Source organism: Mustela putorius, unplaced genomic scaffold, assembly GCF_011764305.1.
Source record: "Mustela putorius furo isolate JIRA1106 unplaced genomic scaffold, ASM1176430v1.1 tig00003909_pilon_pilon_pilon, whole genome shotgun sequence".
Classification (NCBI taxonomy): domain Eukaryota; kingdom Metazoa; phylum Chordata; class Mammalia; order Carnivora; family Mustelidae; genus Mustela; species Mustela putorius.
This window is the reverse complement of record NW_025422057.1, coordinates 14,006,791-14,034,657: the sequence shown is the minus strand read 5'-3', so window position 1 is coordinate 14,034,657 and position 27,867 is coordinate 14,006,791. Positions and strand designations below refer to the sequence as shown.

Genomic DNA, 27,867 nt, shown 5'->3' with positions numbered 1-27,867 from the left:
GATGAAGTGAGTTTTTTTCCACAAATACAAGGTTGATTTAACACTTCAAAACCAAGCCAATGGAATATACGACTTAACAGAATAAAGGAAAAAACCCACAATAGATGCAGAAAAAGCATTTGGCAAAGTTTGATACTCCATCATGATGAAACCTCTCATCAAACCAGGATGGCAGTCTCCTCAGTTTGATAAAGGGCATTTCAAAACTGTCTATAGCTCACATCATACTTAATGGAGAGATGTTAAATCCTTTCCTCTGAGACTGGACACAAGTCAAGGATGTTTGCTTTCACCGTTTGTATTCAACAGTGTAGTAGAGGTTCTTGCTGGTGCATTGAGGCAAGAAAAGGAAACAAAAGACACGTGAACTGGGAAAAAGTAAAATCCTCATTATTCATAGAAAACATCAGTGTGTATTTAAAAAATTCTATGAACTCATCCAAAAGTATAGTAGAACTTACAAGTAAAATTAGCATGAACACAAGATACACAGGCAATATTCAATAATTTTATTCTGTATACAAGCAATGAGCAATTTAAAATTAAATTGCAAAAGACATTAAATATGAATGCATCAAAAACATCAAGTACTTTGAAAATACCTTATGGATATCTTACAAAAGATGTATAAGATTTCTACATTGAAAAGTATGAAATGTTACTTAGAGAAATTACAGAATGCCTAAATAAGTGGAGAGATACACTCATGGATTGAAAGGTTCATTAACATCTGGATGTCAGTTCTCTCCAAATAAGTCCATACACTCAATGAAATCCCTACTAAAATACCAGGAGGATTTTGTGAAGAAATACACAACCTGATTCTAAAATTTACATAGAAATACAAAGGACCCAGAATACCCAAAACTATCTTTAAAAAAAAAAGCACAATTGGTAAAATTACACTGCTTGATTTCAAGACTTATTCCTTGAAGCTTAGATCAAGACAGTGTGGTATTGGTATAATGATAAATATACAGATCTAGAGAACAGAATAGAAAGGCTAGAAGTTGCCATTCGTATATATGATCATTGATTTTTTTTTTTTTTTGTCACTGTACCAAGGCAATCCACTGGGGCAAAGGAAAGCCTTTTGAAACAAATATTGCTGGAAAAACTAGATGTTCATATGGAAAAAAATACACTTAAACTCCTCTCTCACTACACACACAACTTAATTTGAAATGAATTATAGACTGAAATGTAAAACCCAGAGTCTGGAACCTTGAAGAAAGAAAACATAGGTGAATATCTTAGCCACTTTGGGATAAGCAGAATATTTTGGATAGGCCACAAAAAGTGCTAACCATTTAAAAATATTTGGTTTTCATCAACATTAAAATTTAATCACTTAATTTATTATTTAATTAATCAAAATTTAATTATTTAAATATAAATATAATGTAATTTAAATAGAAATATAAATTTTTAATTATTTAATTAAAATAAAAATTTCTGTCATTAAAAGGTATTATTATTTTTTTTTGAAAGGTATTATTTAAAAAGTAAAAAGGCAAGCTACAGATTGGGAAAGATACTTTTAGCTCATAACACTGACAGAACTTGTATCCAGAATATAAAAAGAATTCCTGTAAATTAATATTAGAAATGAACCAAGAAAAAAATTGATAAGCTAGACTTCATTAAAATTACAAACTGCTCTGTGCAAGACAATGTCCAGAGAATGAGAAGACAAGCCACAGACTGTGAGGAAATATTTTCAAAAGAAACATCTATTAAATACATAAAATATACAAAGAACTCTTAAACCTCAACAAATAAAAAAAATAGGCCTTTCTTCACCTTAAAAGAAGACGACCTAAAAGAACACATACAGGTGGCAAGTAAGCATATAAAAAGATGCTTCACTCCATAGAAGAGTCAGTGTTTAAAGATTTATTTATTGGAGAAGAGGAGAGAGCGAGTGGTGGGGAAGGGCAGAGGGAAAGAAAGTCTTAAGCAGACTCCACACCGAGCACGGAGCCTGACGCAGGGCTCCATGCAGGGCTTGATCCCTGGACCCTGAGATCAGGGCCCTGAGATCACAGCCTGAGCGGAAACCAAGAGTTGGCTGCTCAGCTGACTGCAGCACCCAAGCACCCTTAGAGGAGTTAGGGTTTAGTGGGTACAGGGTTTTATTTGGGGGATATTGGGTACAGGGTTTTATTTGGGGGATATTGAGTTCTTTGGATGGTTGGGGGTGATGGATACACAACTGTGTGAATGTATTTAATGCCACCAAACTGTACTTGAAAATGATTAAAATGGTAAATTTGATGTTATTTACACTTCATCACAATAAGAAAAACTCATTGAATACCTAAGAGCTGTATATTTTATAGAATGTTAAATATACCTAATTTTATTTATTTTTTTATGATAGTTAATTTTACTTATTAAGGGCTCATATTGCCAACATTAAACCAAGTGTATCTTCGATTTTGTGAGTCCAGATTCACATATTTAGGGAGATAAAAGCAAACTGTGATCCACGTGTACGGATGAAAAACAGAAGGCTCGTGGTTAATCACGTTGTAGTTTTTTGTTTGTTTGTTTTTTAAAGATTTTATTTATTTGACAGAGAGAGAGAAATCACAAGTAGGCAGAGAGGCAGGCAGAGAGAGGGGAGAAAGCAGGTTCCCCGCGGAGCAGAGAGCCCAATGCGGGGGCTGATCCCAGGACCCTGGGATCATGACCCAAGCTGAAGGCAGAGGCCTCAACCCACTGAGCCACCCAGGCACCCCAATCACGTTGTAGTTTTAAATTTCTACAGCCTAGAAGCCAGAAGTCACAGGTGTTTTCGGTCTTTCTGGATGTCCCATTAGGTAACTCCTGAGCTGAGCAACCTCATTATCCTTCAGCTTCTGGTTGAGCACACACTGGTTAATCCCTGAGTGTTTGGGATATACAGAAGGCTTGGGAAGATTTCATTCTCGATGCCATGCAGTCCCTTCACCATCATTGACATTGGACGGATCCTGGGTAGATTTTTCAACAAGGAGTCCATGAGATCAGCCACACTCAATCCAGTAGCCCAGCTCTTGTATCCTTCTAGCTTGATGACTTTGTAGGCACTTTCAACCACCATCTTAGGCACTTCCTTCCAATTTTCACTGTCATTGTCTTCCCATTTCTGGATTCAGTTCTTGGAGAGAAATGTCTGCCACATTTGCTCCACTCTACAGCCACACTTGGGTTGCCATGTTCTCCCAAAATCCATCCGTGGCAGCTGCTGGGATGAATGCCTAGCTTGTCAGCCATAAGATAGCAAAATCTAACAGAATACATATTACACCCATTTCCAATCACATGAAACATGCCTCAATTTAAAATATTCTTAAAAGAGAGAAAAAGTGCTGAATAACAAAACAAATAAGCAAACCAAGTGATGCCAAGACTTTAAATCTCTTGGAATAATTCAGCTAAACTGAATAAGCAAGTAAGGCTGAGAAACACTTGAATGGTTCTGGTATCATTTACTTCTTTGGGGAAAACATTTTCCAGTTGGCTATTCCAGAGCTGTTGGCCCATAAGCACACTGTACTGTGTATTTCAAATTGGATTCTTCAATACCCATTGCAAAAAAACAACCCTGGGAACTCCACAGTTCTTTACAAAGACCGACTTGTTAAAAAAAAAAAATGACTTGTTAAAAAATGAAAGTTAGGAACAACAGGTAGAGCAGCCTTTAGGATTGTGTTGTGACTTCTCAGAGATCATTCGGAGACAGCTGAAGCCAGGTGGGGCACCATCCCCTTGTCCTCACTGGACAGGCTCTGATTTTTTTGTACGGAACACATGGTGTGAAACCCAGTGAGTCTTAATGGCAATCTTCCTCAGTGTGATAATCTTCGTTATCTACATCATTCTTTCCACCTGACCATTTGCTGGAGACAACCATGAGGGCAGTTCAAATAACCCCTTTGTTCACAGACTGCCTAATACTAACCAGCCAAACTGATTCATTCATTCAGACTCTGAGTCAGAAACTAACCCTATCTAGTGATCTGTCTATAGTTGCAAGTCACTATCATTGTGGCATCGAGGTCTGTTTTGTTGTTGGTGGCTCTGAGCCAAAGATAATTATTTTATTTTTTCTACCTTTGGAGCGTCCTTCTCTATAGGCTTTCGTGCAAACTGAAGATTTGTGGTGGGTTATACTGACATATTTCTGTTAGCTGGGTTTTACCCCCTGTAAATCTCCAGTGCTCTGTTCTCATACAGCCTTCCTGGACTCCTTTCTATTTGGAAAAACAAGCAAAAAACCCCAAATCATTGGATACTCTTCCGGCCACTTAGGGACATATCCCAGAGCCTGGGGGTTCTCTTCTGGATACCTCCTCCTCTCCAGCAAGGCACTGACACCTGACGCTGTGTGAATAAGGCTGAGATTCTCCTTGTGATTCCTGTCAGAAAGTTCAAGTCCTCTTTATCCAAACACCCATTTCCCACCCCCACCAGCCTTCTTCCTTGTAACCCAGAAAATAGCTTGTGATCCATGTAAATTATGTAGACATAATTGCAGACATAAATCTAGAACTTCTTGACTCTGAGATAGGATCAAGGGCTTCTTTTATTTGGAGGACATTGTCCCTTCAGAATGCTCATGCACTCCCTGAGCACCATCTGATTTCTTAATGTGAAGCCAAAGAAATTGTGGTGTGTGTTTGTTATGTTCCGGCACAAATTCAGAACTCGGTGCCTGCTTGATATTCCAGAAAGCATCTCTGTGCTGGTGAATTTAATATCACGGAACAACATTTTTCTAGTGGGTTATAAAAATAATTCTGCAGTAATTCACATTTATTAAACAAAAATATGGTAAAAGCTGAGTGCCTTGTAAGCACTACATATGGGTGCTTTGGTCCTTACTTGATGGATCATTGGCCTCTCAAAGTGTTCCTGTAGCTTTAGGTTTGAAACATCTTTGTAGGGACTTGAAATGGCCTACTGGGGTTGTCTCACTGTCTCCTTTTTTTCTTTAATTTAATTATATTTTGTTTATCCCTTTAAAACAAATGATACACATTTTAGGTTTTGGTTTTTGTTTTAGATTTTATTGATTTATTTGAGAGAGAGAAAAAGCATGCACCAGAGGGGAGAGGGGCAGAGGGAGACGGAGAAGCAGACCCCCTGCTGAGCAGAGAGCCTGATGCGGGACTCGATCCCAGGACCCTGAGATCATAACCTTTGGCTCCTTTGCTTAGAGGGAGGCAGGGTGAGCACCTGAGCCAAAGGCAGGTGCTTAGCCAACTGAACCACCCAGACACTCCCATATTTTAGTTTTTAAGTGAATTGGTGTATTATCTGTTTCCAGACAGAATTATATAGTTTCTTTCTATAAACTCCCAGATTATATTTTAGGAAATTGGTCAACAATTGAGACCATATTATCGGTTTACTGTGCCTGGATTTTTAATGGTGTGAATCACTTTTTTCCCAAGACATTTTTGTAAGCTGTTGCCCTATCTGGGGTGCTGTTGCGCTCTACTACACTGTGTCTAACTCTATCAGAAGCAGTGCTCATCAGTGCAACAGACCATGTGAGGATGTATTCACTGAGGATGTATTCACTGATGATCAACTCCCACGAACTACAATGGACATCACCAAGTCATGACCATTTCTAAAGGCTACTGCTCATGTTTCCCCGCCCCGAAGCCTAGGCCCCAGTAATGACTCTCTGAGTAAGAACCTCGAATAGCTGAGATCACATGAATATGCACATCCAGTTATAGAGACTTTATTATAACACTAGTAAGTCTTTATTAAGGTCAGGTTAACTTGAAGTTACACTTCCTGAGATGTATTCACTATGTCCTTGAATTTGTCAGAGAAAGCTTTAGATACTAGTCAAATCCAGATTTGGCTTATCTCCTTGCATTCTGACACATGCGTGCGGACACATGTATTTCCTGCATCTTGTTGACTCTGTGGGCAATAGCTTTCTACCTGGGTAATATGGACAACATTGGTATCAGGTTATGTTTCTTTACTCACTGTGGTGTTTGTTCTGTGGTCTCACTGGCTGGGGACTTTAACTGGGCAATGTTCAGTCAGAAATTAACTTGGGAGGATTTTATTGGTGATTCTACATTAGATTTTTGTCTTATGTTGTTCAAGAAATAAAAATTTTTTAATGGTGAGGTAGATATACCGGTCTTTGCTATAAGCAGCCTAGTTCTTGATTCTTCTTTTGAAGGGATAATCTCTGAGCAGTGTTGGATGTTGTGGCTGTAATAACCAGCAGTATTACTCTAAGTGAAGCAGTAATGACAGCAGGCCTTATTCGAATACAGGAGCAGATTCCACAGACTGCCCAGGGACATCCATTTCTTTTATGCAAAGGCAAACCATCAAGGAAATCTTGGGGCCTATACTGATCAAAGTCAAACTCACCAGCGTGTCCCCAAGTGTTCATTTTAAAACGAAAGATCCATTTGAGTAACAGGAAGGAGACCAGGAATATTGAGAATGAGTTAGTTAATTATGCTTTTTCTTATCCTGTTTCTTTTCAATAGAATCTCACCTTTGTCTCTAGAAAATAGAAGGTAAGCCAATTTTTCCATGTAGTTCTTTACTGGGTGAAAAGCAATTCTAACCCTGCCTCATTCTGAAATATTGTCAAAAGCAACACAGGAATTCAAAAGGAACAAAAATCCTATAATTGATTAAAATGGTCTTTGACATTAAAAACTTTTGTTAGTTTCTAATCCAATGGTATTTCTTTAATTCCTACTATCTTGTGATCAATCCTAAACCAACCTAACCTTTCAGATCTCAATAGATGAATGCAAATTTTTTTTTTTTTTTTTTTTTTAAGATTTTTATTTATTCAATAGACAGATCACAAGTAGGCAGAGAGGCAGGCAGAGAGAGAGGGGAAGCAGGCTCCCTGCAGAGCAGAGAACCCGATGTGGGGCTCGATCCCAGGACCCTGAGATCATGACCTGAGCCGAAGGCAGCGGCTTAACCCACTGAGCCACCCAGGCGCCCCGAATGCAAATTTTTGAGTGGCTTTCACTAATGATTTTCTATATTTAAAATAATAACAATGACTACTCTTACTCTTTAGTGGGGCTTACCCTACAGTCCTAGCCAATGAGATATTGTCTATATTTGTCTTTTAAAGGGAGTTATGGCTGTGGCTACACATAGAATCTTAACCACTGACCTTCCACCCACTCATCAATTCTTTCAGCACTCCTGCTAAACTCTTCCTGCATCTCTTGTATCGTGCATGGTAGGTGCTGGGGGTAAAAACATGAGTAAAATAGGGGTCTGTCTTTGAAGAACTCACACTGTAATGGGGAAGTTAAACTTGTGCACAACTTTGGCTTTTACCGATTAGGAGCTTACAACTGAGAGGTGGTCAGAACACATTATCTATTTTTTGAAAATTGGCTGGGCTTGGTTTAATTCCCTGCCTCCCTCTACTGCCCTTTTCCCCATATCATCCCCACAAGGGAAGAAAATGAGAGTAAAATCTCTTTTGAAAAAGTCCCTCAGTGGCAAGTGTGGAAAATGATATTATTTGCTAGAGTAATAGAGAAGGAGAAAGAATGCTCCATTCAAGTCCACTTGATTTTATACAGCCAAAGAGAGATAACCAGTGAGAGCAATCATAATTTATGTTAAAGCAACCAGATGTTTTCATCCTGTTCTTAATTGATGGAGGCACATTTGTCGGGAATTAGTATTTTATATTTACTCTCATATCTCATAAACAAATACGGACAGATTAACTGGATGATATGGACTAGAAACTCAAATTTTTCATTTGTCAGAATTGATTTTTCATTTGTGAGAATTGATGGTTTGAAATATAATGTGAATATTTAAAACAATTTAAAATCTAACCACTTCCATGGATCATTCTTTATTTAAAACAAAGACATGTCTGCGCAGATTTAGTTTTGTGTAGTTATGATAGCAGAAGTTAAGGTAAGATAAGGGGACCCCATAGGCTATGTAACATAATATTCTTTTTCAAGAAAAAGAGAAAAGAAAAGAATCTTAGCAACAGTAGCTATACAACACATTAAAGATGATTTTGAAGAAAAGAGACTTGTTCATTATTGTATGAAAGACTAAAAAATTTTAGGGTACTATTATTTAAGATCAGTATGTTATACATTGATAATACATTGCTGTTTTATTCATTTGATAGTTACTTTAACTGAAAGTCTCCAGGTTAATGAAAGAGAAAAGATTCCACTAGAATAAAATATCATTTTAAAAGCTGTTTAGAAAGATCCACATTTCTCTAGAGCATAGGATCCTAAAGGTGTAATTTTCATATTTTCTTGAGATTAGGCTGGCTGAGTTCTTTTATTTTTTTATATAATTAAGATGCAAATGTTGTCATTTTTCCTTTTCATGTATTAATAATTTGCAAACAGTTGAATACCAGATTCTCAGTTAAGAAAAATTATAGTATGAAGGTTTATTTTTATTTTAAGATGAGAAATTTCTTTACAATTATGGCCCCTTTAAAACAAATTTGCTTTGTTAAGCAGGCAGGATCACATTCGTCATAAACATTAATCATCATGAAAAATCCTAAAATCTTTACCAATAATGTGTTGAATTTTTTTAGGAATTTAGAAAAAAATCTATGTATCCCATATGTTACTCATTCATGTGGAACTTTCAAGAAAATGTATGGAGTTGGTTCCATATGTGATACTTGTCTCCATTTTATGTGTGAAAAAGATCAGTTCTTAAGCATGTGCCTGAGACCAATGACCTGTTGAGGATGTCTTGAATAGAACTGGGAGGTTTGTTCCCTGACCTGTAAGGTAGATTCCTCTAGTCCCCTGAATACTTTGATTGGTTTCAATATGCAAGTTTGGGGATAGTAGTTGTAAAGAGAAACATTGGTCTGCATAATAGAAGGAGCAAGAGTTGGGGCTCCTGGGACAATTCAGGAGGGAGGGTATAAAGAGAGGAGGAAAGGCCAAAGACGGGGGCCAGACAACTGGAAGAAGCAGTGACCTTCCTTGGGTTCCTTCAGTCTTTAATAATTTCTAGTAAGTTTCCAGAAGGTTTAGTGTTACTGTTTTTTGTGAAAACTGATTTTTTCCATAATCTTGATCTTCTTTAGTACTCATTTACCCACATTCAATATTTAGGGATATGTTGCTACTCGCGAGCACTGCCCCTGAGTGCTGGGGACACAATGATGATGAGGCCCCCTCCTTGCCCTTACGGACATTATGATCTACTCCAAGGTTAACAGGCCATAGCCTGCAGGCCAAATACGGCTCACAAGCTAAGAATGATTTTTAAGTGATTGAAAAAAATCAAATGAAGAGTAATGTTTCGTGACATGTGAAAATTATATGAAATTCACATTTCAGTGCCATTGATTAAGTTTTACTGTAACATAACTGGGCTTATTTGTTTACGGACTATTTATGGCTGATTTTTCTCAAAAAGACAGAGTTAAGTTACTAGTGACAGAGTACATCCGGCCCAGAATGTCTAAAATATTTACTATCTTCCTCTTCACAGATAAGGTTTTCCAAATCTAGCACATAAAATTGATGTTAAATAAGAGATTACAATTAAGTATAGTATATTATAATAGAGAATATTTAGGATTATATGGACCATATAGCTTGCCAAACAACTCAGACATAATGAATAATATTAGTTATCTGTACTAATCAGATGGAGTCGGGACTATTTGCTTGTTACAGAACCCATCCTGAACCAGCCTATGCCAAAATAAATATACTGGTTTATGTAACTAGAAAGACCAAGGAAAATTCTGGGTTTATTTATCTCTTTTCTTCATGTTTTTGGCTGTGATATCTTTCTCCATGTTAGCATCATTTTGAGGTAGACTCTTTTTGGGTTATGGCAAAAGTGACCATAAATAATTCTAGACACCATGTACTTTATGGCTCTGAGCCCCAAGAAGAGCGAGTAGGTCAACATTTAAATAAAAACCCAGAGAGGATTCTGACTGGACCGGTTGGGTCACAAGCCCATTCATAAACTCAGAACAGTGGCGAGGCTGCATCACACGACATCCTTTCGGTGACAGTGGATGACAGGGATACAGGTCCATGTGATCAACATCCCCACCAGCAGAAAGAACCTGCTGGGATAACGAAAATCAGAGATTCACACTATGAGTTGATATTTATAATTTTGTTTTTTAGAATGCGTGAGATGTTGGGAAATATATAGTGTTCCAATCATAGTGGTGGGTATAATCTCAGAAAAGTAAAATTTTATGAAAATATCTTAATACTTTATTACAGAAATTGCCTACTGATTGCCTATGGGACTGATTTGGCTTTCTGACCTCTTCTGTCTAGCCTGTTGACCTGTAATTTCCTTTCTTTTTTTTTTTTTTAATTGAGCCGATCATTTTCAGCTTTTCTTTTTAAAAAAAAAATCGATCTTGACAATACTAGATCTGCATTCTTACATGAAGATAATGAATTACTTTTTTTACATAGAGTAGCAGCTACTCTCCCCTTAGATGGAACATTTGGCCTTTAATTAGCCACAGTCACCCTCACTCCCTATTGTTTCTCTAATGTTAAAGCTGATTTCAGTTTCTGCTTGTGTTTGTGTCTTCTAAAATAAAGAAGTGTCTCTCTATATGCCTATCTCCACTGAATGTAGGAAAAAGATGCTTGATTAAGACTCAATGGAAAAGATCCTCTTTCTTTGATGAAGTGAAGAATAGTCTTCCATATATAATGTGCAAATAAAAGATGTCCGTATTGAAAGAACCACAACTTAAGAGGTTGTAAAATATGAAATAAACCATCATGAAACAAATCATAATGTTTATGACTGGTATATGGAGAAGATGAGAAATGAAAAACTTCACCTGAGACTAGGATTGAAATGTCAATGACTGTTTTTGAATATGAATAACATACCCGATACTCCTATAAGTGGGGTTATATATTAAGTGAAAGAATGACCCAGACAGCAAGAGCTTTTATAAAGGATGGCAAGTTTATAAAAGAGGATCATAGAGTACAGCAGAAATTATGTGTTCTGCACAGAAACAAGCATTTGTAAATGGGAATCTTACTGGAAGTACTGTTGACCAGAATATTGAAGTTATGTCTTAGCCCTTGCAGAAAAGTTGTATAAAAAAAGTTAAATTGGTTGCAGCATTTTGTTTTGTTTTGTTTTTTCCTGAAGATGAGGACAGCACAGGTTTAAATAATATCACATCATCAGTGACACTGAATTGGTGATATTGACAAAAATGCTCATGGGTCAGAAGATGACAGGCTGTGATTGGACCTGGCAAATGACTGATCTTTGTCTCCAAGAAAATTTGCAAAACACAGGGCCGTTGGTCAAAATCAGTCAGTGTGATTCAACTCTTACAATGGACAGTGTTAGTGTGAAAACTTAAATTTAGGAAGGAAACATTTCCCAAGACATAGAATTTAGGTCACCTGATTACATCATTTTCTAGGAATTGCTTTGTGCCAAAGAATTTAAAATGCAACATACCATGAATGTGCTGTAATTAATATTGTGGACTGGATAACGTTGCATAGCATAAAATCCAGATATCCAAGGGCTTCTTTTTATAAATTAGATGGATCCTATTGTGGCCTGTTGCAGTACATAGACTTATGTGGCCAACTGCTAATATTTTTGGATGCTTTAAAGTTATTTGCCACTCAATCTCTAACAATGAAAAGTGGATCAAAGTCTTGGCCTTTTGATGCAAGAACCCATCGATTTTGAATAGTTCTCTGCAAAGACATTCACCACATTCATCAGTTACACAAATGTATGATTCAATTTGCTCACTTGAAGTGAAATTGTGTCTTTAAGAAACTAATTGGGCAAGGAATAATCCGGCCCATCCTCCTGCACTGAAATCACGTTCCTGAAACGAAAGTCATGGCTTGAGCGATATCACCAAATCTGTGGAGTTGAAAATGGAATTCCAAAGAAGTTTTCTGATTTTAAACTTTATGAAAATAAAGTAACATTGAAACATCAGAAAGTTTACCTTTGTAATTTGGGATTGATAATATGAGAACAAGAGCTACAAACTGAAGCCATTGAGCTGCAAAGCAATAACTGAAAGTCAAGGGCAATGGTATCGGGATGCCAGAACCGCACAAAGACATCACCAGACCCAAGCACCGTGTAAAGAGAATCTGTATGTGTGAAAGAGCACCAGGGCTTCTCAGCTCCATTTTTGTGTATGAAACTGAGTAAATCAAATTATTGTACCCAACTGAAGGATTTGTGGTTTAGGTTTACATGGTCTGATGGTGATACCTTATGTTTCCATGATAAGTCCAGATGTAACGAATTATGAAAGAGACTTAAACAAGGAAATATTTCTATTTTCAAGGTTTTTTATTTTAAAATATCAAATATCTCTAAAAATGTCATACACACCTGTTCAGACTATATTCAGGAAAAATAAAGTAAATTTGGTTCTTTTCCAACACTTCTCTCACTTCTCATCAACCTCACTTGTTTCTGTTACTAGCTGGCCCTTGGGGGCATTTGAATGAGCCTCCCCTCCCCCCACCCCCACCGGCCCGCCACCATTTTACCTAAGCCTCTCTATGATGTTCAATCATCCTTTGATAGAAAGGTATAGTAAAGAAAATAACATTTATGGTATCTATAAACAGAGATTCCAAATAGCAAGAATTTGTCAGAGAGTGTCCAGCACTATCTGGGGGGAACATGGGGGCCTCAAAGACATTGTTACTGTGGAGATAGACCTCCAGTCTTTTTCTAGATAGATAACAGGCGCCATAAATATCATTCAGCTACCTATCCTTGATCAGATGTTGTGCTCACTAAGCAAGAGCCACATTATTGACCTGGCCTGTGGGAGAGAGCGAGGCACCAGAGTATCTTTTCTCTTCAAAAGTGAATTTTCCTCCAACACGTTAATAAATTTGCTCTCCAGTTTACATAGCAGCCTCTTGTCAGTTTGGGTAGCTCAATCAGTTGCTAGAGCCTTATCACCCTCGGGCATAAGAACAGAGTATGTGTATCTTGACCTATAAACAACACACCAGATCCTGCTACTTAATTATTTATAACTCAGTGCTCTAAAAATGGTTGGATCATATCCAGTACCATTCAACTGAATTTATGTATGAGGTTTTAGGAACGACAGTGAGAGTCTTCCCTACCACAACCATTTAGAAATCAAATTACTCTTCTACTAATGCTTTAAAAAAAAAATTTTTAATCTGATCCAGATCAAGCACCTTTACATTTTGAAAAATTCACCAGTAGGCGAGTTGAATATGAATTTACTGTTAACAGAAGTCACATTAAGGAACAGTAGGCTGAGCCTGCACAGCTCATACCCACCCCTGCAGCGGCTCACACTTCACTATGTGAGGCAAAGACAAAGTGGTTAATGGCCCTGATAGGCTTTTCCACAATAAATGAATTAATGTAGGTTTACATTCTTCTCAGAGGCAAATTGGCATTCTCTGACATGCAACCATTAATATAAGTTATGAGACAAAGTATTCTAATTATATATCATGCCACATAAGGCTTTATAACTTGTACCAAGTCTGTCAATATCGAAGTCAATAAAAGTTGAGTGACTGTGAAATAAGATTCTGAACAATTAATCTTAAAGCTAAAGTAGTATGAAGAGTGAATGGAAATTATAAATGTTTGTAAGATTATTATTTTAGTCCCATTTTTATGGTTTGTATTATATAAAACAATTAAGTTTCCCTTTTAAAAAATCCATCATGATTATATTAGAAAAAATGTATTTGCCTTTTAGAAACAGTTTTTAAAAATGTTTTTTAATTTAATTTTATTTTTTCAGTGTTCCAAGACTCATTGTTTATGCACCACACCCAGTGCTCCAGGTAATACGTGCCCTCCTTAATACCCACCACCAGGCTCACCCAACCCTCCACTCCCCTCCCCTCCAAAACCCTCAGGTCATTTCTCAGAGTCCACAGTCTCTCATGGTTCGTCTCCCCCTCCGATTTCCCCCAATTCACTTTTCCTTTCCTTCTCCTAATGTCCTCCATGTTATTCTTTATACTCCACAAGTAAGTGAAACCATGTGATAATTAGATAAAATGGAAATTAGTCTTAATTATTAGATAAAATAGAAATAGTTTTAAATATGCTCTATTGACTTTTTCAAACTAGTTGAATTGTCAGATATACTTAAAGTAAATTAATTAACAATGTTTGTTTTAATACTAATGTTGATAAAAGATACTATACAATAGAGATACCTACAAGAAAAACATCTGAGATGTGAGAACAGAAAATTAGACAATCCTGTTTAAAAAAAAAAAAAAAACTTACTATAGTGACAGTCTAATAAAACCACAAAGCATTTGTTGGAAAGGATCTTGAAGGTCATGTAGTTTAACTTCCTACCGGATGTATAAATCTCACTTACGTCACCCAAACAGTCATGCAGTCTCTCCTTGAACATTGCCACTGACATTGGATTTATTACCTTTCTACTCGGTTCATAAATTTTACCTTCTATCTAGTTTTAGGGTTTTTTATGTACATGTCAGATGATTTCTACTAGACTATAGTCTCCTTGAGGGCAGATTCAATATTTAAATCCCTAATACCCTGTTTATAACACGTGCTTTTCCTGCAATAAGGTTCTCAAATATATTATTGAAGTGACCAGTTAAGGAGTTCCTACTTGGGGACATTCTACTTATTAGAAAATTCCCACTTAAATTGAGCTCCTCTGTTCTGTTAGCTGGTTTCTTCTTTTGGAGACCCAGCACAAGAGTGGGGCTTCACCCTTCCTGTGGAGCTTAAAAGTACTTGGCTCCGTGTTCTGGCTTCCCTTATCCTCTTCCACAATGGAGGAAAAACTGATTTCAGTTCCTGTTCTTTTAAAATCCAGTGGTGTTATTTTTCCTTATGCCACTGGCAAGGTCTCAGGTTTGACTGAACCTAAATCAATTGTTTTATTCATCAAGACATCCTGAGTCTTTGTTTTTTTTTTTTAATTGAAATTCAAGTCATTCATTCTTTATTCCTAAAATTACTTAATGATATCCTACTCCAAGAGAGGAGTTTCTTTCTGGGTGGTGCCAAAAGTCACACCACCTGACAATGATAAACACTGAGTCAGCGTAGACGGCAAGAAATAATCACACTTTAGGATGGTTTTTATGGTCAAAGCATTACTGTGAGAGAGGAAGACAAATTTGTCAAGTTTCCCCTCCCCCGACCTCCACAAGATGAGCTTACTCAAGGATCTATGAATGTTCTCCTTAAAATTCAAAGCTTAGACCGCTTTAGAGCTGCAGAGGACCTTAGATCACAAATTCCTCATTTTATAGACAAGGGGATTAAACTCAGAAGGTGTCTATTGGCCTAGATCATAGCTACCTAGTGGTCATATCAGAAGTAGAGACCAAGACCCTTTGTTTCTATGTATCCCTCTGTGTCCAGAGAGCCTCCTCACACAACTTTCTTCATATGTCAAATTGCGTTGTCTTTTCTGTATCACATACTGTCATGGAAAGCTTAAATATAAAGTCTTCCAGAGGGGAATAAGTGCTTTGGCTAAAATGTGTTCTGTGATTTATCACATAAGAAGCTTAAGGGTATGTATTCAATAAACTTCAGATAGCTACATGCCATTCTGTCTATAACAGCCCCAATACTGGATTTCTTGTGAAAAGAGAAAACTCAATTGTCTTCAAGTTAACCCCAAGTCACCTTTTCCTCAGAAAATTTAAATTCATTAAGATGGCAACTAGACATTGTGGAAATATGGAAGCATAAATAATATTGAGCAATTTAATGAAATAGTCAAGATTTAGCCCAATTAAAGATAAATGATTATCAGTACCAAAGTTGAATTCTTGGAACTATCTGCTGTGGGAATATATATACATTTGTTGTGTTAGGATACATCTACCTGTTTTAGTATATCAGAGAGAACAATACATAACAGAGATCCTTGGATTTTGGAGGATGGAAACCAGATCTGCAATTGATTTTTTTTTTTAAGAGCCTACCTGTACTAGAAAACATGAAGAATGGAATGAATAAACTCATAGAGTTGCTTCCTTTCCAATAAGTTGTTGAAGGCTATAATAGAAATTTGGACCATGACAAGAATTCTATTTTTTTAGTATATATCACAAAATTAAGATGAGTCCATTCAATATTGATTTAGGTTACTTCTTTCCTTCCTTCCTTCCTTCATTCTTTCACTCATTTATTTACTCAAGTATCTGTTCTAGAAGTACTGACTGTTCAACAAGTGACAGGCCCCTTACCTGATACTGAGGAACACAAAGATAACTATGAGGCATTGATTTCCTTAATTTCAAGGAGGGATCAGGTGAGACAGTCCAACATGTCACTAATATAATGCAATAGCATCAGAATTAGAGATGTGTCTAAAGTATGGGGGAGTCCAGAATAAATAATAATTTCCAATTTAAAGGTTGAGGATGACTTCACAGAGTAAGTAATACCTAAGTTGGATCTGGATGAAAGATTATGATTTTACCCTGTAAAGGAGGGAAGGGAATAATGCTGCAGAAATAGCTCAGATGAAGGCACAGAGGCATAGGCACAATGAGCTTGAGTTTGTTCTAATGCTGTAAGTGGTTCTGTTTGATGGGCACTGAGTGAGGAGTGGTGGGACAAGCCCAAGGGGGTGATGTGAGGAAGGCCGTGCATCACATGCTGATGAGTTCAGACTTTATCTCATAGACAAAGCAGAAGAATAAAATGATCAGATTTGTGTTTTAGGAAAAAACTGCTCATCAGATACCATAACAAGCATACAAATATGTATCTTTGGCCTTGAATTAATACATTGCAATGTAGCTCATTACAATTTAATCGTGGGGGTGAAAAAATAAATGAGGTTTCGTAGGAGGGTAGGGTGTTGGGTGAGCCTGGTGGTTGGTATTATGGAGGGCATGTATTGCATGGAGTACTGGGTATGGTGCCTAAACAATGAATTTTGGAACACTGGAAAAAAATCAGATTAAATTAAATTTTAAAAAAGGTTATAAGAAGGATAAAAATGATAAAAATGTTTGTATTTTTTGCAGTAACCAAGATATGGAAACAACCTAATATCCATCACGGGATAAATGAATAGAGAAATCGTGTCATACACACCTGTGCGCACACACAAGGCATTACCGTTAAGCCAAAAAAAGAATGAAACCTTGCCATTTGCAGAACATGGACGGGCCATGGAGGCAATACGCTTAGTGAAATAAGTCAGAGAAAGAAATACTTTATGATCTCTTTTATATGGGGAATCAAGAAAAAAAAGAAAAAATCAAATTTGTGGATATAGAGAATAGACTGATGGTTGCCAGAAATGGAGGGTGGGGGATGGGAGAAATGGGTGAAGGGGGATCAAAAGTGAATAGACAAAAGAAAAAAAATTAAAAATGGAATAATAAAATTAAAAGTTATAAGAAGAATAAAAATAATACAAGTTAAGTGGGTATTCAGAAACAGGAAATCTTCAATGACTGAGGGGAATTGGGAGAAATATTCAGGAAAGAGACCCTCATACTTGAACTGGGCCTTGAATTATGAGGAGAGTTTAGCATGTAGAGAAGGGTGGGGAAGGGCCATTGAGGGGAAAGAACCAGAGGGAACCAAAAACCTCAGCAAGTCAACAAGAGCAATGGATATGAGGGTAAATTGAGGAAAGGACAAGGAGGTCCTTTATCCAAGTTAAATATTTGAGCTTCATTCAACAGAGACATTTGGGGAGAATGATCAGAGATATGGCTCAAGAGGGTCGGTCTATCAATAACGTCTAGGATACATGGCTGGAGAAAGAGGAGCAATATTTCAAGCAAGAGATGAAGTCCTGATCATGACAGTGACCATGGCAGTGAGTCTCACAGGAAATGAACAAAGGAGACACCAAGGAATCAATATTCTTGAGGGCCCCTGAGAGCTGCAGAGATGCTGTGGGCGTTTCCACTCATGACTCAAAGAGTAGAAGCTCCTACAATAGGAGCATGGAAGGCGTGAGGAAAGGCTCCCTAGAGAGAAGAGTTTCTTAGAATTTGAATGAGACAACTTCATGATTTCCTTAAAACACCCAGCTAGAAAGGTCCAGAAGACAGCTGGTCTTGCCAAACGCTTCAGAAAGAGGACGGAAGGAAGTTTCTCACCTAGAGACAAAAGGTGAAGTCATAGGAGGGAAGGCTCTTGCCATAAGTGGAAATATCTAGGAATCTACGGTGTAAGGAAGGGAGAAGAATGTTGGGGAATGATTGTTTTTGAAGAATAAGAAAAAAAAAAAATTGAAAAAGCCACCAGACATTGAACCCAAGAATCCATAAAAACAGGTTATTTCAGGGACCTAGAATATGGGATGTGTGTTTCCAGAGCCAGGAAGAAGGCAATACAGCAGAGGGCTCAGGGAGGACCCACCATTTAGGAGGCTACTGGGAGACGGTGCAAAGTTTAGAGGTTTTACTGCATTCAAATCGTAGTTCAATTTTCATAATTATCTTGGGGTTTACTTTTTTAACCTCTAACTTTCTTAACCTGCATAGAAACTGGAATAAAATATCAACCTTGTAGGGTACTCGTGAGAACAAAATGAGCTTGTATTACTTACCTCATGCATTTCTGGGAAAGTGGGACAGGCACCCATGATGGTTTAAAAACGACCAGAGACAGGACGCTGGCTTGGGGGTTTTAGGGAGCTTAGGAGGCGGGGTTGAGGCGAGGGCTCCCCCACGCATGCGCAGGGGATTCCCCGTTTGAACTCCCCCCCCCCCCCCTCAAAACGGAGGCCTCCAGCTTTCTTACCAGGTTAACAGACACTGGGCAGAAAGGAAGGAGGTTAGGGCGAGCCTTGAAAGCTGTCAACAGTCAAGCATCAAACAGCAGAGTCAGGCCCTTACAAAGTATTTCCCTGAATCTCCTTAGCTGGGCCCCAAAAGTGCCCACGGCCACTCCAGCACCACCCATGCCTGGGGAAGGTTGATGGAAGGGGAGCCAGAGTAGAAAGAGAGGTCGACACATGGGGTCTAAATACTTAGCAAGGCGAAACAGCTGTAACTCCCCCTGCCGGGACCCTGAGAGCACCTGTCCTACTCGCAGGGAGCCCAGAAACTCGGGGTAAATCCTTCACAGATGAGCCTTTGAGTTGTTTTAAAATGCGTTTGGCTGGATTAACACTAATCTACTTAAACTCTGGTTTTCCTTGTGCCGGGTGGAAGCATATGACAGAAGTGAGGAATGCTGTCGATCGTGGAAAGAGATTGTCCCAGGAGCACATTCAGTCCCTGCTGAAGCAAATCATGTCTCTTCCCTCTGCTCTCTAACCTGCAAGTCACCTTCCTCATCCCTGTCCTTGGGCATACTTGTTCCTCTTCCTGCCTTCGTCACTCAACAGTCATTCCTCTCCTCACGGTATCTAGCTCCTTCATCACGCCTCCTAATGAGCCTGTTTTCCATGACTCTCTCTCTCCCTGAGGTTCATTGCTGTTGGGCCCACAGTTCCTTCACAATTACACAAGCTGTCCCCATACAGATTTCCCTGTTGTCACTAGGCACCCACGGAAGGAAGACTTACCCGTGGATGACCCTCCCTTCCAGTCCTGCCTTTCTCCTGGGCTAGTTTGGACAAGTAGCATTTGTTACATACCACCATACCCAAAACGGGAGACTGGGTTGGACCCAAGAAGATAGTAATTGTTGTTACAGCTGCCATCGGCTCTGTGTGAACGTGTCGTGTAGGCCAAGTTGTTTATGCGTGTGGGCTCACTCCGTCTTCCCAACAGCACTCCAACATCCCTTGAGTCGGTAGTCATGCCACAATGTATGTACAGCAAATCATCACGCTGTACACTTTAAACATATATGGTTTTATTTGTCAATGATACGTTCATAAAACTGGTGGGGGCAGGAAAGGAAAAAAATGAATAGTTGGATAAAGAAAAGGCAAACTTACTAATATTCAAAATAAAATTGGTGCCGGTAAGCTCATGGGACTGAATCATTTAACCAATGTGCACAGGCAATCTGAGGCTCAGAGAGGTTAAGTTGCCAGCAATTGCACAGCTAAACAGGTCCTGGCTGGCCATGAACCCAGATCCAGCTCTGAAATCCAGACTCCAATTCACCGTGATGCTCTCTCCCTTTGGTGAGCGTCCGTTTCTAGAATCCAGGCCTTTTCAAACTGTGCTGAAGTCTCAGACATGAACTGCTAATATAAATCCTCGTACTTCTCCTTCCCTTGCCTCTTTGACAGTGATTTTTTTTTCTATATATTCCAGTTTCTTTCCTGAATGTGGAGAATTTTAATTTTAATTTTTCAAGTGTAATTTTAATACACATCCTAAGATAGTACATTACTATTATGAAAAGTGTACTACTTGGAGACTTCAAGTAGCTTTCCAGAATAACTTGTAATTATAGTGAATTGTGTTGATGCAATGTATATTTTTACTGTGTATAATTTAACAAGTATGTGATGACTATCTAATTACAGTCTATAGTTCGCAAAGTAATAGTTTACAATATTTACTTGGTAGAGGTTATTCTTTCACATGAGTTTTTTTTTTTTTTAAGATTTTATTTATTTACTTGAGAGACAGAGATCACAACTAGGCAGAGAAGCCGGCAGAGAGAGAGGAGGAAGCAGGCTCCCTGCCGAGCAGAGAGCCCCGATGCGGGGCTTGATCCCAGGACTCTGGAATCATGACCTGAGACAAAGGCAGAGGCTTTAACTCACTGAGCCACGAGGCACCCCATGAGGTGCTTGTTTTACGTCTGCCTGCAAGTGCTGTATTACTATAAAATGTACATACAAATAAAGTCTTACTACAGAGATAGACCCCAGAAGCATCATCTGTTTTAGAAGCACATTTCTAAAAATTTTCAGAAAAATTACATTCCTTAAACCAATCAAGCTAAACACATTCATTAAAATATTTTTTGTCCTTGCAAATATCATAAGAATTATTCTGATGATACTCATAAGAGAAAATCTGTTATTCAAGAATAGAGAAGGAGGGGGCACCTGGGTGGCTCTGTGGGTTAAGCTGCTGCCTTCGGCTCAGGTCATGATCTCGGGGTCCCGGGATCGAGTCCTGCATCGGGCTCTCTGCTCGGCAGGGAGCCTGCTTCCTCCTCTCTCTCTCTCTCTGCCTGCCTCTCTGCCTACTTGTGATCTCTCTCTGTCAAATTAAAAAAAAAAAAAAAAAGAATAGAGAAGGGGGAAAAAGGGAGTAGATCTGCAAAACACACTGAAGAACTTCCTTAACCATTGCATCCTTCCAGAACTAAGCCAAAGAATAGACATGGTAAGAAAGGGAACCCAATTGGCTCTACCTTCAGACTGGATCCTGAGTTGATCCATTGGCTCTACCTTCAGACTGGATCCTGAGTTGATCCACTTCCCACCACCTCCCTTGGCACCCTTTTGGTCCAAACCATCATCCTCCGTCACCTGGATTCCTGAAATAGCTTCCTAGCTGGGAGGCTGGCCCCACTCCCAAAGTGCAATATGGCCCCCAGCCTCTTCTGCCTACCCACACCCCCATGCTGCGACCTGTGTGTTTGTGCAGCTGTGTCTCCCTTTGTGCCAGCACCATTCCTGACCCACGCTCCACACAGACCCTCTAGGACAGGGAGCTCAGTGCAATAACCCCAGCCCCAGCCCCCACGCAGGAGGACCCGCCTCCCCCCAGCTCCCCCAAACCCCCACCAGCACCTCTAGAGAGTTTACTACAAAAATAAAAGAACAAGAACAGAAAGGACGGGGAAAAGGTGCTTCTACTTTTGCCCGACTTCAATCTCTTGGCAGGAGAGCAGCCAGAAAGACCCTGTTCTAAACATTGTCAGACCAGGTGTCCTCTGTTCAGAGCCCTCCAGTGGTTTCCATTTTCCTGAGAGGAAAATCTGAAGTTGTTACAATGACCAGTAAAGCCTTACCTACTCTGGCCCCTAAGTGTCTCTGTGACTTCATCCCCTACTCCTCTTCCTCTGCTCCTGCCATACTGACCTTTTTGCTCTTCCTCAAAGACAGGAGCGACCACCTGTCCCTCTCTCTGGAGAGTCACGTACTTACCTCCCTCACCTCTGCCAGTAGTCTTTGCCCAAACATCACCTTCTCAGTGAGACCTCCCTGGACCATTCAGACTTAATAGCAGCTCTCTCCTCTAACCAAATCCCAGATTGCCCGATCTGCTTTACTCTGCCCCCCCCCCCCATAGTACTCAAACCACCTTTCCCCATACTCTACAATTTACTTATTTACTGTGCTTATTGGCTGCCTTCCCCAATGTCCTATTCAAGAGGGCAAGGTCTTTATTGTCTTTTATTCATGGATGTATCACTGGAAACTCTAATTGTGCCGGGCATGTAGTAGCCACTCAAGTATTTGGTTTGCTGAGATTACTTCGGTGTTTGTCTTTGTACTTCACTCTTGCTTTGCCTCACCAACGAAACGGCCATGACGAAATCCTTGGCCTCCTTGAGATCTTGGATAATTTAAAATTCCATGCATAAAAAAGAGCCTAAAAAGTGATTTTTTAAAATTACAGCCATATTCTTTAGGGTTCTGACATTAATACTGAAATATCCGTCATGACATCTTTAAAGGCTCTCTGCCGTACTAAATCCTAAAAATAATTTTTCATATCAGGGACAAAATTAATTAAATTATTCTCTATTCTTGAATCAAGAACTCAACAGATTTGCTGTTTTTCCTCATTTTGGTGTGCTGACATCTATAAGTGGAACTTTGATTTCTTGATGAACTTTTAAGAGCTATTGTTAACTGCTCTATGCAACATTTTTTCAGGCAGAACAGCTGTGATTTCAGCAAGCAGCTATGGCGTCACCAATATCTGATGGTTGTCAAATATAATTGTTAAAGTGTAATGAGTCTTCCACTCTTGGAATCATATTCCCTCTAGAGTAAGAATTTCCTCAAAGGATGTGAGGTCAACGACATTTAATGCTACTTTTTTTTTCTATCAACAAATATCATATCATAATACAACAAGATTTGTATGGAAGGGCTGACTGCTTCATAAATACTTGAACATCTTAATGTTGTTTTGCTGAGAGGAGAAAAATTAAGAAAAAGCAAGAAATACTTTGAGCCATCATCTATGAGGATTTAAAAATGGAGAAACTGACTGAGGGTATCTGTGAACTCAATCACTTGAAGTGAATGTAGTCGCCAACAAGGCAGGTTTGCAGGACATTAAATGTCATTATGAAGCCTATGTACCATGACATCAGGGTGTATTTAGCTATATGTGGACATAAATTTGTTCTCATAACCATTAGCGTAGTGGAAAAATAACTAATAAAATTAACTCTTAATATAGTACTATCTACCAGGTGCTATTCATATAATAAGGAATTCGATCACCCCAGTGACCCATGATGATCCCCATTTTACAAGTATGGAAAGGTGCAGCTGAGGCTTACTAGCCCGAGGTCATCTCAAATAAGTAGCAGAGCCAGAATTTGGGCAACCCAGATGATTGGGCTCTAGATGACAATGCTACATTTTATTGCCCCATTATAATGGGCAGATTAGCCATTACTAGCTACGTTCATTGTTCAATTCATAATATTTTACGAGGGTCTATTTGTAGTAAGCCAATGTTTGCCCTCAGAAATGGGTTAGGGAAAGAATACTCAAAGTGCATAATCCTGACTTGGAAAAATTGTGCCTTTTAAATGTTATCCCAAAGCCTTAAAATAACTTTCAAGAGTGACTCAGTCTGTGCTTAATCAAAATATTGCTAATGATGAAACAGCAAAACCTCAGAAGTTTTAATTACCAATCACCTAATGGAAGGCACGCCCTGCTCATTAAATCTCTCAACGTGGAGCTAGGAGCGTAGGCTCTGGCACATTTCTCTGCAGGACACAGGGATTAAAGGTCGTGTGAGCTCCATGCGCTTCTGGACCTAGAACTTAAATGTTGAGAGGTATCACTTTGAAGAAAATTGCTTAATATTTTATAGTGAAGTGATTTTACCAGTAAAAACCTTCAAGAAGAGTTGATGTGATTCTTAAAATCAACTTAGATGCTCCCACTTTGGATTGCTGCCCTCTTACTCTTCGGCACATCCACAGGTAAGACTCCTCATTTATTAGTCCTTGAAAATGGGGATATCATCACATCCCAAATGTGGCTGACATGGGCTTTGAAATACTGGCTTTCTTTATATTTTGATTTACTTGTCATAAGGGAAATGCCTCAACTTAGTAATACTAAGTCTGATGAGTATGTAAGCATCTATTTCCAATAAGTTAAAAGTTGCTGGGCGGTCTCCTACTGGACTCCCAGCTCTGCACTTACCAGCCTTATGGACTTGGTCGAGTAACTTCTCTGTTAGTCTTAATTTCTTCACTTCTAAAATAGGTATAGAGCAGTAAATGAGAAAATACATTCATATTTTTAATTTCAGTACCTGATTCACTGTACATGCTGAATGAATGAATGAATGCATAATTAATGCTGATTAGAACTTCCAGGTTGATTTTTTTGTATTTGGATCATGTTTTTGGGAAGGGTTTTTGATCTGTGAACATTTCTTACACACTAATTCCACACTCATGTCTTGTGCTTTTTCTGTCCTTATGTATCTCCTATGTACTAGTTGGTTTTTCTCTGTTTTTACTTCCTTTTACTTTGTTTTGGATTTTTGTTTGTTTGTTTGTTTTAATTTTTTTTAAAAAGATTTTATTGTTTATTTGACAGACAGAGATCACAAGTAGGCAGAGAGAGAGGAGGAAGCAGGCTCTGCTCAGCAGGGAGCCTCACTCAGGGCTTGATCCCAGGACCCTGGGATCCTGACCTGAGCTGAAGGCAGAGGCTTTAACCCACTGAGCCACCCAAGCGCCTCCGTTTGTTTGTTTTTACCTCCTGAAGCACAACAAAAGTTAGCTGATATGTTTTAACCAAAATAGAATCAAAGAATTTCAATGTCTTCAGTCCCTGCCCTCCAGCTCTTTACTATGGGATGAAAGTGGATGGAGCTGTTGTTTGTTGTAGGATGTCCCAAGAAGGGGCAGGAAACAGGCCTGATTTGAATGTTGGAAGCCGTTAGACTGATGAGCTCCAAAGCAGAACTGAGCGAGAGGAGTCGGCCCTGGTCTCTTTTCCCTTCTCTGCCACCTCCTTTTCTCAAGTGGTGTCTCCTCCTTCCAGAGTTCACAGCCTCTTTGCCATCTCTACACACAGCCCACTCCTCAAAACCCTCCCCCAACAAGGATGCTCCTCTGTTTTATTTCAACCAACAAATACAATCACCTGCTGTGTGCCGGGTACTGAGTTCAGCTCCGGGCACGCAGCGGTGATTGACAAGGCTTCCCTATGTCAGAAATGTTTGCTTCTCAGCAGGGAGTGATTTCTGTTTGAAGGCTTTATCGAATTAATCACAAATTGTAAAATGGCAGCTGCCAGAGAGCTGCCCCCAAATGGACCTTGTTACAAATTTAATAGATGCCAGTATAGGTAGTAATACAGATGCGATGGAGAGTCAAATTTTAAATTATAGCACCTCTGTAATGAATGTATAGGTGCCATGGAAATAAATAAATATATGTGTATATATACACATACAATGTTTATATTAAATAATCTGAATTTCATATAATTACCTATTTTTTTTAAAAAATTGTTTGGCAGCTAACTCTCTCCTCAGTTCCCTCCTTACTTTGTTTAAATCCCATGGTCCATCACGATCACTTCTTCTCATGCACATTGGACTTCTCTCTGTTAACTTTTGCTTCACTTGGCTTAACCACAACCCTGGTTAAACCTGTTTTATTTTTGTTTTTTTTTAAAGATTTTTTTTTTATTTGTCAGAGGGAGTGAGCACAGGCAGACAAAGAGGCAGGCAGAGGCAGAGGGAGAAGCAGGCTCCGGGCTGAGCAAGGAGCCTGATGTGGGACTTGATCCCAGGACCTGAGCCAAAGGCAGCCGCTCAACCAACTGAGCCACCCAGACGTCCCCACAACCCTGGTTAAATCCAACACTTCATCTGCTTTGTGCAGCTGAATGTGCCGGGAGAAAAGCACATAGCCCGCTGCTTGTCTCGCTGCGAATTCGTGGGTACTGCGGAAGACCCTAAAGCCGCCAGGCCATCTCACTCCTCTTCTGTCGTCATTCATTTTGCTCCTGAGTGGTTTCATTCTTCCCCCCTCCACTCAAACCTCCAACACTTTCCTGCTCACCCCCACTCGGCTGATGGCCTGGATTCCTATTTCAGCAAGAAAATGGAAACAAAGAGGCCTTCCTGGAGCTCCCAGCACCAGCTACATGGGTACACCTGCCCATACTTTCTCCCCTTCTCTCTCTCACACAAGAGAGACGGTGTTTGGCTCCAACAAAGGCCAGCCCTTCCCCTATGTATGTTTTAGAGTCTATGTCCTCTCATGTGCTCAAGGATCCTACTCCGCGGTCTTCTGTCTCTCCTGTCTCACCAATGTTCTTCCTCCCTTCCGGGACATTCCCAACAGGACACAAACGTGTTGTTTCACCCATCTTTAAAACTCCCACTTCTGAGATGTGTACATAGGGTTTCTTATTTCTCCTCCCCTTATTTCTTGAACTCACTCCAGTCAGGCTCTCACCTCAGAAACTACAGCTTGTCATGGTCACCAGTCACTCCTGTGGTGACAAGCCCATGGTGAATTCTGCATCCTTATCTGTTTCGACCTGGCAGTATTTGGTATTTTTGATTGTCCCCTCCCCTGGTAACAGGGTTGCTTTTGTTTTGTGTGTGCGTGTGTGTGCATGTGTGCGTGTGTGTGTGTTTAAGTTTTTAAGTTGGCTTCTAGAATGCCACACTCTTCCAGATTTCCTCTATTTCTTCAATGACTTCTTGGCAGTCTTGTTTGCTCTTTGCCTCTCATCTTCCTGATGTTTTAATGATGGAGTGTCCTTGGATTCCATCCTGAGATCATCCCTCTCCTTTACCTGTCATCACTCCCTTGGGGATCTTATCCATATTCATGATGTCAAATACCAACTTTATGTTCAAGCCTTCCAAGTTCCTGTCTCCAGCTGAACTTCTCCCGGGAAGTCCCGTCTCACGTCCTCAGTCCTGCTGTTTCTGTGGCATCTCCACCATGTGTCTCATTCACATAAAAGCTACATATCCAGAGCGGAGCTCTTGATTCACTCTCAAAATCTGTCCCTTCTAGAGTTTTTCCTACGCAATTAATGACAACTCCAGTCTTCCAGGAACTTCATCTGAAAACCTCAACATCATCCTCCACTTTTCTATGACATGTCTCTGCTAATTAATCAGTGAGTTCCTTTGAATCCTCCTCACAATTTATCCAGAAGCTGACCCCTTCTCACCACCCACCCTGCTATCACCTTAACCTTCTGGACACCATTCTCTCTTGTCTAGTTGACTACAGTGGCCTCTCAGCTGGTCTCTCTGCCTCTCCCCTTCTGCTGCTTCAATCAGTTCTCAAAACAAGAGCCAGACTCAGTCAGTCTGCATCACTTTTCTGCTCAAGGCCCTCCAAAGGCTCTCCCCTTCACCTCGGAGGAAGCGCCAACATCCTTCCAATGATCTGCCAAGCACTGGATGCTGTAGTCCTCTGTAAGCTTTCTAAACACCCTCCCTGCTACTTCTCTACCATCCCTTATTCAACCCCCTGAGACTGCATGTGTTCCGGCACTCCAATTATATTTTATTTTAGAAAGAGACTGTGGTAAGTACACTGTAAAATACAAAACCTCAAGAGGAATTCCAGGGCAGCAACCTGTAAACAGCCATGCAGATATTTTTGTAGTAAAATCTATGAATACTTCTATTAAGTGGGATAGTGAATACACACACACACACACACACACACACACACACACAAGCACAG

General features: G+C 39.4%; 1 protein-coding gene and 1 pseudogene across 1 annotated transcript in view; one reads left to right on the top strand and one right to left on the bottom strand.

Annotated features, from left to right (window-relative positions):
• Positions 1-2,788: 2,788 nt before the first annotated feature.
• LOC106005687 lies at positions 2,789-3,318 on the bottom strand (annotated as a pseudogene).
• A 20,572-nt stretch (positions 3,319-23,890) lies between these two features.
• The window catches only part of PNLIPRP3 (pancreatic lipase related protein 3), a 35,405-nt gene continuing 31,428 nt past the window's right edge, over positions 23,891-27,867 (top strand). The window contains exon 1 of the mRNA XM_004751862.2: positions 23,891-24,105. Coding sequence (XP_004751919.1) covers positions 24,057-24,105 — 49 coding nt within the window. The 5' untranslated portion in view covers positions 23,891-24,056. The remainder of the gene's footprint in view (positions 24,106-27,867) is intronic.